Source organism: Schistocerca piceifrons, chromosome 1 (assembly GCF_021461385.2).
Source record: "Schistocerca piceifrons isolate TAMUIC-IGC-003096 chromosome 1, iqSchPice1.1, whole genome shotgun sequence".
NCBI classification, from domain to species: Eukaryota; Metazoa; Arthropoda; class Insecta; order Orthoptera; family Acrididae; genus Schistocerca; species Schistocerca piceifrons.
Genome location: NC_060138.1, coordinates 727454114 through 727473997, shown reverse-complemented (window position 1 = coordinate 727473997; position 19884 = coordinate 727454114). Strand labels below are relative to the sequence as shown.

General features: G+C 42.1%; 1 protein-coding gene across 1 annotated transcript in view; it reads right to left on the bottom strand.

The window, feature by feature from the left end:
* Positions 1-19884, bottom strand: part of LOC124772937 — a 191599-nt gene that overhangs the window by 84638 nt on the left and 87077 nt on the right. The window contains exon 3 of the mRNA XM_047249364.1: positions 5821-5944. Coding sequence (XP_047105320.1) covers positions 5821-5944 — 124 coding nt within the window. The remainder of the gene's footprint in view (positions 1-5820; positions 5945-19884) is intronic.

The window sequence follows — 19884 nt, the reverse complement described above, 5'->3', positions numbered from 1 at the left end:
TGCGATCATGACATAACCTATCGTTCTGTGTTCTAAAACTGCTTGTAAATGTAACACAGCTCCCAACACCTAGCGCAAATGCACTGATCGGGAGGTGTATTATAGCACTGTACTCGATTGTATCCAGTCACCTCCACATTTGGAGAACGTTTGCTCTGTTTCCTGTATGTCTGTGTATATGCTTGTGTCGCAGATGGCTCCCAGGAAATGCAGTACACCTGAGTTAGCGTTCAAGTGTGGATCCGCAGCACGTCATATCCGGTGTTGCCAGTTCTACACTACGCCATATTAGATGACGTCATCGCTGCCATCTTGGATACATTTGGCAACAATGCAGAGTGGGGTGGCACCCCTATAACTCTACTACTTTTATGCATTTGTTACCGAATGTTTAAATTACCGAAAGTTAAGCTCACACTGGGTACTTTTGATGACCGAGTTGCACAAAAGAAAACGTTTAGCCAGTTCTTTGACTTTCTTAGAGTGATGCACTGAGGAGAGTGACGACTTTTTAAGCCAAATTGTCATAGGCAATGAAACATGGGTAGTTTATGTTATATCCTAGGATGGCGGAATTCAGCATCACCCAATAAAGTTCAAGCAAACAATTTCAGTCCAGAAAATAATGTGTTACTTTTTTGGAACAGGAACGCGATGTTCCTTGTGGATTTTTTGCCACTTGGTGATCAACTTAAAGTCTGCGACTTGTTGTGAGACCTTGAGAAAACTGCATCTTGCAATCCAAAACAGAAGACATGTCATGCTGAGTAAGTGGATCGTTTTGCTCCATGACGATTCCCGCACACACGTGGACAACCGAAATCAAGAGGTGATCCGATCGCTTGGCTGTGAACAACTTGATCAAATTGCGTACAGCTTCGATCTAGCACCCAGTGACTTCGATGTGTTCCAGCATTTGACGAGGCATCAGGCTGGTCAGCGCCACGACGATGAAGAAGAAGTCAAAACGACAGTCACATAGCAGATTTCTACGAGGATGGTATCCAAAAGCTGGCTGTATATGCGCTAAGTGGCGAAAAGTTGGTGGGAATTATGTACAAAAGTGAAGTACAGACTTTCATGAAAAATGGAACTTCTAAGAAAAGTCTACTAGTTTTATTTTTATTTCAAAACAATACTCACTTAAAAACATGCCCCTTGTAGCTACAGGAGTCAGTGAGTCGAGCAGACTAAGCTCACTTTTCATCCCTTTATTGAAATTATCTTACCCATATACTCCAATCTTCGTTTACTGATTTCTAAATCCCCATTTCCAGTTTCCTTTGTTTCCACACACCTAATACTTTAACACCTTAACCAAGCCTCAGCGATACGGATAGCCCATACCGTGGGAACAACCACAATGGAGGGGTATCTGTTGAGGGGCCAGACAAACGTGTGGTTCCTGAAGAGGGGCAGCAGCCTTTTCAGTAACTGCAGGGGCAACAGCCTGGACGGACTGATCAGGCCTTGTAATATTAACCAAGACGGCCTTGCTGTGCTGGTACAGCGAATGGCTGAAAGCAAGGAGAAACTACAGCCGTACTTTTTCCCCAGGACATGCAGTTTTACTGTATGCTTACATGATTATGGCGTCCTCTTCGGTAAAATGTTCCGGAGGTAAAACAGTCCCCCAGTCGCATCTCCAAGCGGGGACTACTCAGGAGGACGTCGTTATCAGGAGAAAAAAATGGCGTTCTACGGGTTGGAGTGTGGAATGTCAGATCCCTTAATCGGGCAGGTAGGTTAGAAAATTTAAAAAGGGAAATGGATGAGTTTAAGTTTGATATAGTGGTAATTAGTGAAGTTCGGTGGCTATAAATACAAAATCAATAGGGGTAATGCAAGAGTAGGTTTAATAATGGATAAGAAAATAGGAGCGCGGATAAGTTACTATGAACAGTATAGTGAATGCATTATTGTAGCCAACGTAGACATAAATCTCACACCTACCACGGTAGTAAACCTTATATGGCAACTAGCTCTGCAGATCATGAAGAGACTGAAGAAGTGTACGAAGTGACAAAAGAAATTATTCAGATAGTGAAGGGAGACGAAAAATTAATAGTCATCGGGGACTGAAATTCTATTGTAGAAAAAGGAAGAGAAGGATTGGGCGTAAGGAATGAAAGAGGAAGCCACCTGGTAGAACTTCGCAAAAAGCATAACTTAAACATAGCTAACACTTGGTTCAAGAATCATGAAAGAAGGTTGTACACGTGGAAGGGACCTGGAGACTCTGGATGGCTTCAGATAAATTATATAATGGTAAGACAGAGATTTAGGAACCATGTTTTAGATTGTAAGACATTTCCAGGGGCAGATGTGGATACTGACCACAGTTTATTGGTTATGAACTGTAGGTTAAAACTGAAGAAACTGCAAAGAGGTAGGAATTTAAGGAGATGGGACCTGGATAAACTGAAAGAACCAGAGATTGTAGAGAGTTTCAGAGAGAGCATTAGGGGACGACTGACAAGAACGGGTGAAAGAAATACAGTAGAAGTAGAATGGGTACCTTTGAGAGATGACGTAGTGAAGGCAGCAGAGGATCAGATAGATAAGAAAACGAGGGCTAGTAGAAATCCATGGGTAAAAGAAGAGATATTGAATTTAACTGACGAAAGGAGAAAATATAAAAGGAATACAAATGTCTCAAGAATGAGATCGACAGGATGTGCAAGATGGCTAAGCAGGGTTGGCTATAGGACAAAGGTAAGGATGTAAAGGCTTATCCCACTAGGTGTAAGATGGATACTGCCTACAGGAAAATTAAAGAGACCTTTGGAGAAAAGAGAACCACTTGTATGAATATCAAGAGCTCAGATGGAAACCCAGTTCTAAGCAAAGAAGAGAAAGCAAAAAGGTGGAAGGAGTACATGGATGGGCTATACAAGGGTGATTTCATTGAGGGCAACATTATGGAAATGGATGAGGACGTAGATGAAGATGAATGGGAGATATAATGCTGCGAGAACAATCTGACAGAGCACTGAGCCGTAAGTCGAAACAAGTCCCCGAGAGTGGACTACATTCCATTTGAACTACTGACAGGCTTGGGAGAGCCAGCCATGACAAAACTCTCCCATCTACTGAGCAAGATGTATGAGACAGGCGAAATACCCTCAGACTTCAAGAAGAATATAATAATTCGAATCCCAAAGAAAGCAGGTCTTGAGAGGTGTGAAGGTCACCGTACTATCCCGATGGTAATGTTGCGTTCCAAGATGACAGGGCCCCTGTTCACACAGCCTGCATCACCCATTATTGGTTTAGTGCGCGCCATGATGAATTCTGCATCACCTCTGGCTTTCACAGTCACTAGATCTCAGTATTATCAACCCACTGTGGTCTGCTTTGGAGAAAAGGGTGATTGATTGATATACAACTTGTAAGTAGGCTGTTCAGGTTTTTTCATTGGTAACGCCACCTCTGTATGAAAATCACTGGCTGTGCTGTGGGCAGTCTGTGTCTGCTTTGCATTGTTGTAATACTCGCCATTGTAGTGTTGGGCAGCGGCAGCTGGCTGTGAACAGCGCGTAGCGTTGCGCAGTTGGAGGTGAGCCGCCAGCAGTGGTGAATGTGGGGAGAGAGATGGCGGAGATTTGTAATTTGTCATGAACTGATATATATATTAAGACTTGTGATGATATTAAGGTAAATACATTGTTTGTTCTCTATTAATATCTTTCATTTGCTAACTATCCCTATCAGTAGTTAGTGCCTTCCATAGTTTGAATCTTTTATTTAGCTGGCAGTAGTGGCGCTCGCTGTATTGCAGTAGCTTGAGCAGCGAAGATTTTTGTGAGGTAAGTGATTTGTGAGAGGTATAGTTTAATGTTAGTCAGGGCCATTCTTTTGCAGGGATCTTTGATACTACTTCTGTGTGCATTTTCTTCTACTGCTCAGACTTTGAGAAAAACACTATTTTACTGTGATGAACAATGTGGACTGTCTTTATGGACTGTGAGAAATTTTTAGCTTTTGACCAACGTAGTATCAATAAGTATGTGCATTGGATATCTTTGTTAGTGTAATTATGAAAAATTTTATCAAATCATTACTGGCCACTGGCCAAAAACATTTGTAAAATTTTTTGTGGGGAGCATGGGGGCTATGTAAGTAGGCTGTTTAGGTTTTTTCATTGGTAACGCCACCTCTGTATGAAAATCACTGGCTGTGCTGTGGGCAGTCTGTGTCTGCTTTGCATTGTTGTAATACTCGCCATTGTAGTGTTGGGCAGCGGCAGCTGGCTGTGAACAGCGCGTAGCGTTGCGCAGTTGGAGGTGAGCCGCCAGCAGTGGTGAATGTGGGGAGAGAGATGGCGGAGATTTGTAATTTGTCATGAACTGATATATATATTAAGACTTGTGATGATATTAAGGTAAATACATTGTTTGTTCTCTATTAATATCTTTCATTTGCTAACTATCCCCATCAGTAGTTAGTGCCTTCCATAGTTTGAATCTTTTATTTAGCTGGCAGTAGTGGCGCTCGCTGTATTGCAGTAGCTTGAGCAGCGAAGATTTTTGTGAGGTAAGTGATTTGTGAGAGGTATAGTTTAATGTTAGTCAGGGCCATTCTTTTGCAGGGATCTTTGATAGTCAGATTGCGTTGCGCTAAAAATATTGTGTGTCAGTTTAAGCACAGTCATGCATAAATAGTACAAAAGGGGACGTTTCAAACTTAAGCATCGTTTGCTGAACTTGCCAGTGTTTGGCTGGTATGAGACTCCCTTGAAAACCATACGGGATCTGTGTTCATCCATTCCGAGATGACTGGAGGCTGTTCCGAGTGCCAAAGGCTTTCCTACACGATATTTGGCATAGAAATGTGATGTATTTGAGATATTTCAATATTTTTGTTCACTCCCTGTATATACAAATAGTCCCAGGATGTTGCGACAAACTTCTAGAGGTTATAGAGGATGTCTTGAGGAACAAATCGAACGTAGAAACCCATGTCCAGAAACGTCATCCAACGACGCTACGTAGCGTCGAAGTTATAGGCGCTGTCGCCTACCACTAGGCAACCACTTCGGCAGCAAACGTGACTTCCACGCACACGGACACAGGCGGAAAGTCTCACAATGTTGTTTGTTATTCTGTGACCGCGACTGACTGCCATGATCGCCAGTTGAGATGGAGGAGCTAGCTGCAGCGTAAAAAGCCCTGTCTCACGCGGATGCGATGCTCCATTGCCTTGGTGGATGACAGTTTCGTACACGTCACGGATTTTCATCTGCAGTTTACTTTTCTCCTGCATACAGAAAAACATTTAACATTTTAGATGGTTCCAGGAGAAAAATAAACTGTTGATGGTAACCCTTGTCTGAAACGGTCATCCGCCCTGGCAATAGAACTTCGCATTCGTAGGAGACAAGGCCTTTCTACGCAGCAGCTAGCTCCATCTTCTCCACTGGCGATCGTGGCAATCAGTCGCTAAGACTAACAAATAAGATTGCAAGACGTTCCATCTACGGTCCATCAGCGTCGAAGAGGTGGCTTAATGGTAGGCCCTGGGGCCTGTCTCTTCGACGCTCTGTAGCGTCAATGGATGACGTTTCCGAACACGGGTTCCTATCCTCGATTTGTTCCTCAACACACTCTTTACAAATCCTCGAAGTATGTCGCAACATTTCTGCTACACCCTGCATATAATCATTACGACAGTGGTTCATGTCTTGTGTTGTGATGATGAATCAAAATATCCGTATGACTAAATTATAAAGGTCACAAGCAGTGTGTTAATTGTTCTAATTATGAGTAGTCCACTTAAGATACAAAACCATTCACGGCAAAAGCACACTATTTCACTTACCCACGTGTAGTAGTAAAATGCTGTAATTGGTTTTCGTCTGTCATCTTCAATGTATACCGACAAGCCAGCGAGGAAAGCTGGCCAAAATAATGCGGTTGACCGGCGATAGCCGCCAAGCAAATATCTGAAACAAGAAAATAAATTTTTTAACATCACAAACTGGTAATTGGGCAGTAGAAGACAGTTTTGGCGTATGGTAGATATGCAACCTCCAGAAGCGTCAAAGCAAGTAGGAGCTTGTAATGGTACTTGAATTACGTAACCATTATGGTACCTCACCTGAACCTCTCGATACCAGTAATATCCTACTGTATTTCTGTTAACTACTTAACATATTTCTGAGACAACATTCAGATTTGATTTCACTTTTGATACATCAATATGTTTATATTGCAATGATATTATTCTTATGTGTATTCTTTCTTTTGTCACTATGATCTTTGACATACTTGTAACTCTGATTTTTGGGCGCGTAAGCGATAGTTAGTTAGTTGTTAACTTGTTAGAGAGTCGGACGTTGAAAAAGTCAAGTCTTGGACGTCATGTTGGAAAGATGCATATTGTAGTTGGCTTATAAAATGTGAAGAAGATGTTTTCAAGTATGTTTTGTATTGTGAAGTGATGTTTTGTGTGTTTACGTGATATTGCAATAAAAGCAATTAAAAGGAAGTGAAACTTAAATTCGGAGTGCTGATTATTTTTTACATCACCATTGTGCTAACTTTGGAAGGTTTCATCTTGAAGAATGTTTTGTGAAGCGAATCTACAAACCTTTTGAATATAGCAGAATAAAACCTAGGCCTCTTTGCATCCGAGCTTGGAATCATAACCACCTAGATTTTCAACGATTGAGCCATGATTTTACGACGAGACCAGCGTGGGAAACACAAAAAGATGAGTGCCTAGTTTTTTCATTATTACATGAAATGACTATTAACCGTGCTCTAATGACACCTGCCACATAATATGACTGTTGTTGCCCGAAAATGCAGTATTTTGCAGCGTGAGCAACACCACAATCGTTATTAAAATTTTGACCTTTGTTGTGGTAGGGTTGTTAGAAGCTGTAAAGGAGTGCTAGCCATAAAGTTTTAACTATCAAATCGAACAAATAAAGTGACGAACTAACTGTTTTGTTTGATTCAAGGTACAGTTATACACTGAAATACTCACGCCCCAGAACCTTGGCACGTCGCTGTAGGAGCACATCGATTAGGAGAATATCATCGGGTGCTTAGTTTACGGCAGCGGCAGAAATTCTGCAGCTTTGTTAGGCCTAAGGTGATGACTTTTTTGTCCGTCGGTATTTGCCTGTCACAGGTACAACATTTCTGCTACTGCTGAAAACTAATTACGTGACGATATTCCTCATTATCAGTGGACAGCGGCATTATGCTTTGCCTTTTCTAGTAACTTGTTACGGTACTGTGCAGCGAGGACTGCAGACATTTACCCGAGGACGAACAAAAGAATTAATTACACTCCTGGAAATTGAAATAAGAACACCGTGAATTCATTGTCCCAGGAAGGGGAAACTTTATTGACACATTCCTGGGGTCAGATACATCACATGATCACACTGACAGAACCACAGGCACATAGACACAGGCAACAGAGCATGCACAATGTCGGCACTAGTACAGTGTATATCCACCTTTCGCAGCAATGCAGGCTGCTATTCTCCCATGGAGACGATCGTAGAGATGCTGGATGTAGTCCTGTGGAACACCTTCTAGAGCACGTTGGGTGGCACGGGATACATGCGGACGTGCATTGTCCTGTTGGAACAGCAAGTTCCCTTGCCGGTCTAGGAATGGTAGAACGATGGGTTAGATGACGGTTTGGATGGGTTTGGATGTACCGTGCACTATTCAGTGTTCCCTCGACGATCACCAGTGGTTTACGGCCAGTGTAGGAGATCGCTCCCCACACCATGATGCCGGGTGTTGGCCCTGTGTGCCTCGGTCGTACGCAGTCCTGATTGTGGCGCTCACCTGCACGGCGCCAAACACGCATACGACCATCATTGGCACCAAGGCAGAAGCGACTCTCATCGCTGAAGACGACACGTCTCCATTCGTCCCTCCATTCACGCCTGTCGCGACACCACTGGAGGCGGGCTGCACGATGTTGGGGCGTGAGCGGAAGACGGCCTAACGGTGTGCGGAACCGTAGCCCAGCTTCATGGAGACGGTTGCGAATGGTCCTCGCCGATACCCCAGGAGCAACAGTGGCCCTAATTTGCTGGGAAGTGGCGGTGCGGTCCCCTACGGCACTGCGTAGGATCCTACGGTCTTGGCGTGCATCCGTGAGTCGCTGCGGTCCGGTCCCAGGTCGACGGGCACGTGCACCTTCCGCCGACCACTGGCGACAACATCGATGTACTGTGGAGACCTCACGCCCCACGTGTTGAGCAATTCGGCGGTACGTCCACCCGGCCTCCCGCATGCCCACTATACGCCCTCGCTCAAAGTCCGTCAACTGCACATACGGTTCACGTCCACGCTGTCGCGGCATGCTACCAGTGTTAAAGACTGCGATGGAGCTCCGTATGCCATGGCAAACTGGCTGACACTGACGGCGGCGGTGCACAAATGCTGCGCAGCTAGCGCCATTCGACGGCCAACACCGTGGTTCCTGGTGTGTCCGCTGTGCCGTGCGTGTGATCATTGCTTGTACAGCCCTCTCGCAGTGTCCGGAGCAAGTATGGTGGGTCTGACACACCGGTGTCAATGTGTTCTTTTTTCCATTTCCAGGAGTGTATATCACTTAATTTTTTAGAAGTGTTAATTAAAACTTTCCGATTATTTCACTCGTGTACCTCAAGGAGTCAGGATCATTAATACTGAGACATTTACTAGCGAGGCGTCCACTGATAATGAGGAATATCGTCACGTAATTAGTTTTCAGCAGTAGCAGAAATGTTGTACCTGTGACAGGCAAATACAGACGGACAAAAAAGTCATCACCTTCGGCCTAACAAAGCTGCAGAATTTCTGCCGCTGCCGTAAACTAAGCACCCGACGATATTTCTCCTAATCGATGGACAATGCCATTGTGCTCCTACAGCGACGTGCCAAGGTTCTGGGGCGTGAGTATTTCAGTGTATAACTGTTCCTTGAATCAAACAAAACAGTTAGTTCGTCACTTTATTTGTTCGATTTGATAGTTAAAACTTTATGGCTAGCACTCCTTTACAGCTTCTAACAACCCTACCACAACAAAGGTCAAAATTTTAATAACGATTGTGGTGTTGCTCACGCTGCAAAATACTGCATTTTCGGGCAACAACAGTCATATTATGTGGCAGGTGTGATTAGACTGTTTTTCATGTCCTCCTTGCGCTGTCTGTCACGCGTTATTCTGCTATCTACGTATATTGTGATCACCAGTTCCGATGTTAAGTTCTTCGCTGTTCTCATTTCAGCTACTCTTCACTGGTTTCATCTTTCTTCGATTTACTCTCAGTCCATATTCCATGCTCATTACACAGTGCTTTCCCTTCAACACATCCTGTAATTCTTCTTCATTTCCACTGAGCATAGAACTGTCATCAGCTTATCTAATCACTGACGTCCTTTCACCACGAATTTTAAACCTACTCTGTAACCTTTATTTTATTTACGTCATTGCTTCTTCGATTTATGGATTGAACAGCAACGGCGAAAAACTACAACCCTGTCTTATACCTTTTTTAATCCGAACACATCGTTCTTGGTCTTACAGACTTATTGTTAGCTCTTGGTCCTTGCACATATTGTATATTACAGGTCTTTCCCTATATCTTACACCTATTTTTCCCAGAATTTCGAACATCTTGAACCATTTGACATTGTCGAACGCTTTTTCCAGGACGACAAATACTGAGATTGTGTCGATTTTTCTTCAGTTTCGCTTCCATTATAATGCGGAATCTTACAATTGCCTCTATGCGTTCAATGTATTCTTTCCACCTATCCGCTCCCTTCTAGGGGCATTTAACAGTGGAATTCCCATTGCAATCTTAACGTTATCATCCTTGCTTTTAACTTCAACGAATGTTGTTTTGACTCTTCTGAAAGCTGAGTCAGTCCTGCCGACAATCATTTCTTTCTCGATTTCTTCACATTTTTCTTGCAGCCATTCAGTCTTAGCTTCGTTGCACTTCCTATTAATTTCATTCTTAACAGACTTCTATTTCTGTATTCCTGAATTACCCTAAGCGTTTTTACCTCCTTCTTTCATCGATTGACTGAAGTGTGTCTTCTGTTCTCATGGTTTCATCACAGTTAACTTCCTTGTACCCATGTCTTTCCTTCCAGTTTCTGTGATTGCCCTTTTTAGAGATGTCCATTTCTCTTCAGATGAGTTGCCAACAGAACTACACATTATCACAGTATCTATATCCTCAGGTAAATTCACGCGTACCTCTTCAATGCTTAATATTTTCGTATCCCACTTCTGTGCACATTGATTCTCTATGGTTAGTGTCTTAAACTTCAGCCTACTCTTCATCATTACTAAATTGTGATCTAAGTGTATATCTGCCCCTGGATACGCCTTACAATCCAATATCTGATTTCGGAATCTCGGCCTGATCATGATGTAGTCTAACCTGATCATGATGTAGTCTAATTGAAATCTTCTCGCATCTCCTGGCCTTTCCCACGTATCCCTCTTCTTCATGTGATTCTTGAACAAAATATTCGCAGTAAGTGACTGAAAATTATTGCAGGACTCAATTAGTCTCGTTCCTATCTCATTCCAACTACCAATCCCACGCCCTCCCGTAACCCTTTCTTCTACTTGTTCCCCTACAACCACATTCAAATCAGATATTATTATTGGATTTTCATCTCCATTTACGAACTGAATTATCCAGTCAATATCATCAAACGCTTTTTCTACATTTTCATCTTCTGCTGCCGACGTCGGTATGCATACCTGAACTGATGTTGCCGGTGTTGATTTGCTGTCGATTCTGATGAGAACAAGCTTATCACCGAACCATCCTTCTCTGCCCTACATTCCTATTCGTAACGATCATGCTCCCGCTATACCATTTTCTGCTGCTATTGATATTACCCTATACTCTTCATCTTTCCATTTCACTACTCAAGAGGACGTTGTTATCAGGAGAAAGAAAACTGGCGTTCTACGGATCGGAGGGTGAAATGTCAGATCCCTTATCCGGGAAGGTAGGTTAGAAAATTTAAAAAGGGAAATGGATAGGTTAAAGTTAGATATAGTGGGAATTAGTGAAGTTCGGTGGCAGGAGGAACAAGACTTCTGGTCAGGTGACTACAGGGTTATAAACACAAAATCAAACAGGGATAAAGCAGGAGTAGCTTTAATAATGAATAGGAAAATAGGTATGCGGGTAAGCTACTACAAACAGCATAGTGAACGCATTATTGTGGCCAAGATAGATACGAAGCCCACATCTACTACAGTAGTACAAGTTTATATGCCAACTAGCTCTGCAGATGACGAAGAAATTGAAGAAATGTATGATGAAATAAAAGAAATTATTCAGATAGTGAAGGGAGACGAAAATTTAATAGTCATGGGTGACTGGAATTCGACGGTAGGAAAAGGGAGAGAAGGAAACGTAGTAGGTGAATATGGATTGGGGCTAAGAAATGAAAGAGGAAGCCGCCTGGTAGAATTTTGCACAGAGCACAACATAATCATAGCTAACACTTGGTTTAAGAATCATGAAAGAAGGTTGTATACATGGAAGAACCCTGGAGATACTAAAAGGTATCAGATAGATTATATAATGGTAAGACAGAGATTTAGGAACCAGGTTTTAAATTGTAAGACATTTCCAGGGGCAGATGTGGGCTCTGCCCACAATATATTGGCTATGAACTGTACATTAAAACTGAAGAAACTGCAAAAAGGTGGGAAGTTAAGGAGATGGGATCTGGATAAACTGACTAAACCAAGAGGTTGTACAGAGTTTCAGGGAGAGCGTAAGGGAAAAAATGGCAGGAAGAAATACAGTAGAAGAAGAATGGGTAGGTTCGAGGGATGATGTAGTGAAGGCAGCAGAGGATCAAGTAGGTAAAAAGACGAGAGCTAATATAAAACCTTGGGTAACAGAAGAAATATTGAATTTAATTGATGAAAGGAGCAAATATAAAAATGCAGTAAATGAAGCAGGCAAAAAGGAATACAAACGTCTCAAAAATGAGATCGACAGGAAGTGCAAAATGGCTAAGCAGAGATGGCTAGAGGATAAATGTAAGGATGTAGAGGCTTATCTCACTAGGGGTAAGAAACATACTGCCTACAGGAAAATTAGAGACCTTTGGAGAACCACTTGTATGAATATTAAGAGCTCGGATGGAAACCCAGTTGTAAGCAAAGAAGGGAAAGCAGAAAGGTGGAAGGAGTATATAGAGGGTCTGTACAAGGGCGATGTACTTGAGGACATATTATGGAAATGAAAGAGGATGTAGATGAAGATGAAATGGGAGATATGATCCTGCGTGTAGAGTTTGACAGAGCACTGAAAGACCTGAGTCTAAACAAGGCCCCGGGAGTAGATAACATTCCATTACAACAACTGACGGCCTTGGGAGAGCCAGTCCTGACAAAACTCTACCATCTGGTGAGCAAGATGTAAGAGACAGGCGAAATACACTCAGACTTCAAGAAGAATGTAGTAATTCCAATCCCAAAAAAAGCAGGCGTTGACAGATGTGAAAATTACCGAACTATCAGTTTAATAAGTCACGGCTGCAAAATACTAACGCGAATTCTTTACAGACGAATAGAAAAACTAGTAGAAGCCGACCTAGGGGAAGATCAGTTTGGATTCCGTAGAAATGTTGGAACACGTGAGGCCATACCGACCCTAAGACGTATCTTACAAGAAAGACTAAGGAAAGACAAACCTACGTTTCTAGCATATCTAGACTTAGAGAAAGCTTTTGACAATGTTGACTAGAATACTCTCTTTCAAATTCTGAAGGTGGCAGGGGTAAAATATAGGGAGCGAAAGGCTATTTACAATTTGTATAGAAACCAAATGGCAGTTATAAGAGTTGAGGGGCATGAAAGGGAAGCAGTGGTTGGGAAGGGAGTGAGACAGGGTTGTAGCCTCTCCCCGATGTTATTCAATCTGTATATTGAGCAAGCAGTGAAGGAAACGAAAAATTCGGAGTAGGTATTAAAATCCATGGAGAAGAAATAAAAACTTAAAGGTTCGCCGATGACATTGTAATTCTGACAGAGACAGCAAAGGACTTGGAAGAGCAGTTGAATGGAATGGATAGTGTCTTGAAAGGAGGATATAAGATGAACATCAACAAAAGCAAAACGAGGATAATGGAATGTAGTCGAATCAAGTCGAGTGATGCTGAGGGTATTAGATTAGGAAATGAGACACTTAAAGTAGTAAAGGAGTTTTGCTATTTGGGAGCAAAATAACTGATGATGGTCGAAGTAGAGAGGATATAAAATGTAGACTGGCAATGAGATGGAAAGCGTTTCTGAAGAAGATAAACTTGTTAACATCGAGTATAGATTTAAGTGTCAGGAAGTCGTTTCTGAAAGTATTTGTATGGAGTGTAGCCATGTATGGAAGTGAAACATGGACAATAAATAGTTTAGACAAGAAGAGAATAGAAGCTTTCGAAATGTGGTGCTACAGAAGAATGCTGAAGATTAGATGGGTAGATCACATAACTAATGAGGTGTTGAATAGGATTGGGGAGAAGAGAAGTGTGTGGCACAACTTGACTAGAAGAAGGGACCGGTTGGTAGGGCATGTTCTGAGGCATCAAGGGATCACCAATTTAGTACTGCAGGGCAGCGTGGAGGGTAAAAATCGTAGAGGGAGACCAAGAGATGAATACACCAAGCAAATTCAGAAGGATGTAGGTTTAAGTAGGTACTGGGAGGTGAAGAAGCTTGCACAGGATAGAGTAGCATGGAGAGCTGCATCAAACCAGTCTCAGGACTGAAGACCACAACAACAACAACCCATACTATATCTATATGTAGCATTAACTTTTCCTTTTTCATATTTCCTAGTTTTCCTACCGTGTTCAACTTCTGACATTCCACGTCCCGAATCGTAGAAAATGATCCTTGCGTTGGTATTTTAATCTATTTCTCCTAGTCCCAGAGATCCGAATGGGTAACTAGTTCGGAATCTTTCGCCAATGGAGAGATCAACATGACACTTTTGAGTTACAGGTCACATGTCCTGCGGATACACAGTATGTGTCTTTAATGCAGTGGTTTCCATCGCCTTCTCCATCAGGCATTATCCTGCTAAAGTGTAAGCCCAGAAAGGCTTGCCATGAAGAGCAACAAAGCGGGGCGTAGAATATCGTCGACCTACCGCCGTGCTGTTAGGGTACCGCGTACGACAAGCAAAGGGATTCTGCTATAAAATGAAATGGTACACCATACCATCGCTCCTAGTTGTCGGACTGAACGGCGGGCGACAGTCAGATCGGTATCCCGTCGCTGTCTGGGGTGTCTCCAGACACGCCTTCGGCCTGTAATCTCACTGAATGGAGTAGAATTGTCTTCAGTGATGAGTCCCGGTTCGAGCTCAGCCCCGATGATCATCAAAGATTTGTCTGGACACGCCCTGGACAACTGTGGGATACCATCCAGTATGTCGGCCGCCATACGACCCGACAACCAGGAATGATGGTGTGGGGTGCCATTGCTTTTCATAGCAAGACCCCCTTGGTTGTCATCCGCAGTAAGTTTACAGCACCCCGTGACGAAACGCACCGCTTTTAGTTGAACCTTCTCGATCTCTTCTGTCATTTGGTAAGGATTCCATATTGGTGAACCATACTCCAAAATTGGTAGAACAAGCGCCTTATAAGCCACTTATTTCGTGGATTACATTTCCTTAAGATTCTTCCTACGAATCTCAGTCTGGTGTCTGCTCTCCCTACTATATTGTTTATGTTTAGGTCGTTCTGGATAGTTACTCCAGGATATTTATCGGTAGATCCTGTTTTCAGCAATTTTTAATCAATAATCTAGTTGTACAGTAGTGGATTTCTTTTCCTGCGTATGCGCAATATGTTGCATGAATTTACACCCAGGGTCAACTGCCAGAGACTTGCTCCATTCATCAGTCTTCTGTAGGTTATTTTGCTATTCGATACTGTCTTCTAGTGTCGCTACTGTATTATACACAACCACATCATGTGTGAATAGTCTTAAGGAGTTTTCGACGCTTGCTACTAGATCGTTACATACATAGTAAACAGTAATGGTCCCATCACACTTCCTTGGGGTGCTCCGGAAATAAGCTTTACATGTTCCACACAGAACGACATGTTGAGTTCTATCTGCAAGGAATTCCTGAATCCACACGCAAATCGGGTCCGATTTTCGGTGAGCAGGTACTTCTTTCTGCAGACGATGGCTTTGGACGCCAGCAAATGCCTTCCTGATGCCACTGAACACGGCGTCAACCTGAGCGCCGTTGTCTACAGCTCTTGTGGACTTCATAGAGGAACAGAGCAAGTAGTGTTTCGCAACATCTCTGTTTGTGGGATGCCTTTTGATTTTTATAGAGGAGACTTTCGTTCTCCAAAAACATCATCATTTTTAGTGCAAAATAATTCATAGCAGATTGATGTCAACGATATAGGCCTATAATTACATGCATCTGTCCTACGACTCTTCTTGAAAACGGGAATGACCTGCGTCCTTTTCTACTGTTGGGTACCCTTCTTTGTTCCAGCGTATTAGGTTTTCGCTGCTAAAAGGGGAGCAATTACTTTCGCATAATCTTTGTAGAATCTTACGGGTGTCTCACCTGGTCCTGATGCCTTTCCACTACTAATCACCTGTAGTTCTTCCCTGTCCCTCCAACGGTTATCTCAATATCTGCCATTCCGAGGTTCATACGATTACTCAAAGGAAGGACCGAGTTACTGTTTTCCGCAATTAAATAATTTCGAAAGACCGAATTCAGCAATTCGGCCTTCTCGCTGTTATCTTCTTTTTCGGCTCCTTTATGATCACTGAGTAACTGAATAGATAATTTTGACCCGCTTACTAATTTTACGTAAGACCAAAGCTTTTTTGTCATCAATCTTCTGACTGGTTTGATGTGGCCCGCCACGAATTCCTCTCCTGTGACGAACTCTTCATCTGACTGTGGCACTTGCAACTTACGTCCTCAGTTATTTGCTGGAAGTATTCCAGTTTTTGACTTCCTCCACAGTTTTCACCCTACACAGCGTCCTCTAGTACTACGGAAGTTATTCCCTGATGTCTTAATACATGTCCTCTCGTCCTGTTCCTTCTCCTTGTCAGTGTTTTCCACGTATTCCTTTCCTCTCCGATTGTGCGCAGTACCTCCTCATTCCTTACCTTATCATTCCACCTAATTTTCAACATTCGTCTGTAGCACCACATCTCAAATGCTTCGATTCTCTTCTCTGTCGGTTTCCCCACAGTTAATGTTTCACTACCACACAGTGCTGTGCTCCAGACGTACATTCTCAGAAATTTATTCCTCAAATTAAGGCCTATATTTGATACTAGCAGATTTCTCTTGCCCAGGAATGCCTTTTTTGCCAGTGCTAGTTTACTTTAGATGTTCTTCTTTCTCCATCCGTCACTGGTTATTTGACTGACTGGGTAGAAGAATTATTAACTTCATCTACTTCAAGACCATGAATTCTGATGTTAAGTTTCTCACTTTTCCTATTTCAGCTACTTTTCATTATTTTCGTCTTTCTTCGATTTACTATCTGTCCATATTCTGTATTCATTAGAATGATCATTACATTCAGCAGCTCATGTAATTCTTCTCCACTTTCACTGAGGATAACAATGTCAGCAGCAACACGCATCATTGATAGCCTTTCACCTTGAATTTTAATTCCACTACTGAATCTTTCTTTTATTTCCATCATTGCTTCTTCGAAGTACAGATTGAGCAGTAGGGGCGAAAGACTACATCCCTGTCTTACACCCTTTTTAATCCGAGCACTTCGTTCTTGTTTGTCCACTCTTACTATTCCCTCTTGGCTCTTGTACATGTTGTATATTAACCATCTATCCATATAACTTAAACCTACTTTTCTCAGAATTCCGAACATCTTGCACCATGTGACAATTTCGAACGCTTTTTACAGGTCGACAAATCCTATGAACGTGCTTTGATTTTTCTTTAGTCTTGGTTCTATTACGTCATAATTGCATCTCTCGTGCCTTTACCTTTCATAAAACCAAACTGATCGTCACCTGGCACATCCTCAATATTCTTTTCCATTTTGATGTATATTATTATTGTCAGCAGCTTGGATGCATGCGGTGTTAAGCTGATTGTGCGATAATTCTCGCACTTGCCAGTTCTTGCAGTGCATGATATTTTTCCGAAAGTCAGGTGGTATGTAGCTAGACTCATACATCCTACACACAAACGTAAACAGTCGTTTTGTTGCCACCTTACCCCATGATTTTAGAAATTCTGATGGAATGTTATCTATCCCTTCTGCCTTATTTGAACTTAATTCCTCCAAAACTCTTTTGAGTTCTTACTCTAATATTGGTTTCCGTATCTCTTCTAAATCGACTCCTCTTTCTTCTTCTATCACATCAGACAAATCTTACCCCTCATAGAGGCGGCTTTGAATGTATCCTTTCCATCTACCTGCTCTCTCCTCTGCATTTAATAATGAAATTCCCGTTGTGCTCTTAATCTTAACAGCCTTGCTTTTAATGTCACAGAAGATCGTTTTGATTTTGCTGTATGCTGAATCTGTCTTTCCGACAATCATTCTTCTTCAGTTTCTTTACTTTTTTCATTCAGTCACTTTTTCTTAGCTTCCCTACACTTCCTGTTTATTTCCTTCCTCAGCGACTTGTATTTCTGTATTCCTGAGTTTCCCTGAACATTCTTGTACTTTCTCCTTTCATCGATCAACTGAAGTATTTCTTCCCTTCACCACGGTTGTTTCGCAGTTACCTTCTTTGTACTTACGTGTTTCTTTCCAACCTCTGTGATGGACCTTTTTACAGATGTCCATTCCTCTTCAACTGTACTGCCTATTTAACTTTCCTTTATTGCAGTATAACCTTAGAGAACTTCAAACGTATCTCGTCATTCCTTAGTACTTCTGTATCCAGTTCTTTGCATATTAATTCTTCCTGACTAATGTCTTAAACGTTAGCGTACTCTTCATCACTACAATATTGTGATCTGCGTCTGTTTCTGCTCCTGGGTACAACTAACAATCCAGTATCTGAATTCGGAATCTCTGTCTGACCATGATGTAATCTAATAGAAATCTTCCTGTAGCATCCGGCCTTTTGCAAGTGTACTTCTCCTCTTGAACAGATTATTGGTTATTACTAGCTGAAATTTATTACAGAACTCAATTAGTCTTTCTCCGCTCTCATTCCTTACCCCAAGCCCATATTTTTCTGTAAATTTTCTTCCATTTCTTTCCCCTACAACTGCATTCCAGTTCCCCGTAACTATTAGACTTTCGTCTCCCTTTACGTACTGCATTGCCCTTTCAACATCCTCATATACTCTATCTCTTCATCTTCAGCTTTCGACGTCGACATGGATACCTGTCGGTGTTGGTTTTTTGTCGATTCTGGTAAGAACAAGCCTATCATTAAATTGTTCACAGTAACACACTCTCTGCCCTACCTTCCTATTCATAAAGAATCCTACTCCCGTTATACCACTTTCTGCTGCTGTTGATATTATCCTATACTTTTCTGACGAGAAATCCTTGGCCTCTTTCCATTTCGCTTCACTGACCCCTACTATATCTGTATTGAGCCTTTGCATTTCCCTTTTCAGAGTGAAGCCGTTACGCAATCATTATGGAGAGGACGCTTCGTCCAGTTGCTCATGCTGTAGACTATATAACTACACTAGCATAAAGGGGGTTTTATAGAGTAAAATAAGAAGACAAATGTGAAGCACATATTTCATGCTTAGGTATATACACATAATCAAATATGATAGCAAATCTATGCAAACATCAAATGTCATAAACACATACATATTTCCGTGTATTGACATGCAACATGCATCGAAATAATGAGCTACATCTTCTTCCACGGGATATAGAGTTTGAGACGAAAGTCCCAGTAAATTGATCCATAATGTTTCGCAGAAACTATAAACACAAGGCTGCCAGCTCAGTCTCCGGTCGAGTGTACGTGTGCGCGTGCGTGCGCACGTGCGCGCTTTCGTGTGTGTGTGTGTGTGTGTGTGTGTGTGTGTGTGTGCTCTATCGAAAAACTGCTATACATTAAATTCTTGGAGGTCCTGTTCCTGCATATGAGTCGATTCCGTTTCGTTAAAAGTTTTTATCTTTCGTGGGAAGCCACCAGCACTGATCTTCTGATCACCTAGTATCACATTAGGTGTTCTTTGAGTATTTTGAGTAAACATGTCTGCAATGGCTGCTGAGTTGTCACACAGCCTGCACGTCTCTGTAAGATTTAATATTACTTTTGTACCACAGTAACGTGGATTTTCAAAAACACTGGTGAGTTGAATTCGTGAACAGAGAACATTCCAATGCTAATATGTTTCCATCCACTTGAATTTAGAGTAAAAAACATACGAAAAATGGATATGTACTCCTACTGAGACATTTTCGTTAGAAGGTACTCCACCACATTGTCTGGAAATGGAAGAATAAAACGATTCAAATCACAGAAATGTAGTACACTACACCGACACATATATGCAGGAACGTAGATGATGCTTAAGTGATGCTGACTGTTTATGTGGAGCCTGACGTTTCATAATGGTGATGTAACCGCGCCAATCGCGTGTTGCAAACTGAAATTGTACCTATCGAAGGTATACATATTTATTTCACAATGCAGTGTTGATAACTACATGAAAAAAGTGTCATCGACGTATTGCTGCTGTATCTGAGGGTCAGGAACCTAATGTTAGTATCTTGCTAGAACAGAAGATTCTTTGCGTGTGTTGAACGGACATGTTACCACAACTCTATGTGGAACCAATAACTAAACTAGTAACACTGCACTGATCACACGACTTACATCACTTTTTAGGTAGTTGATGGTCTAAGATAAATGCTA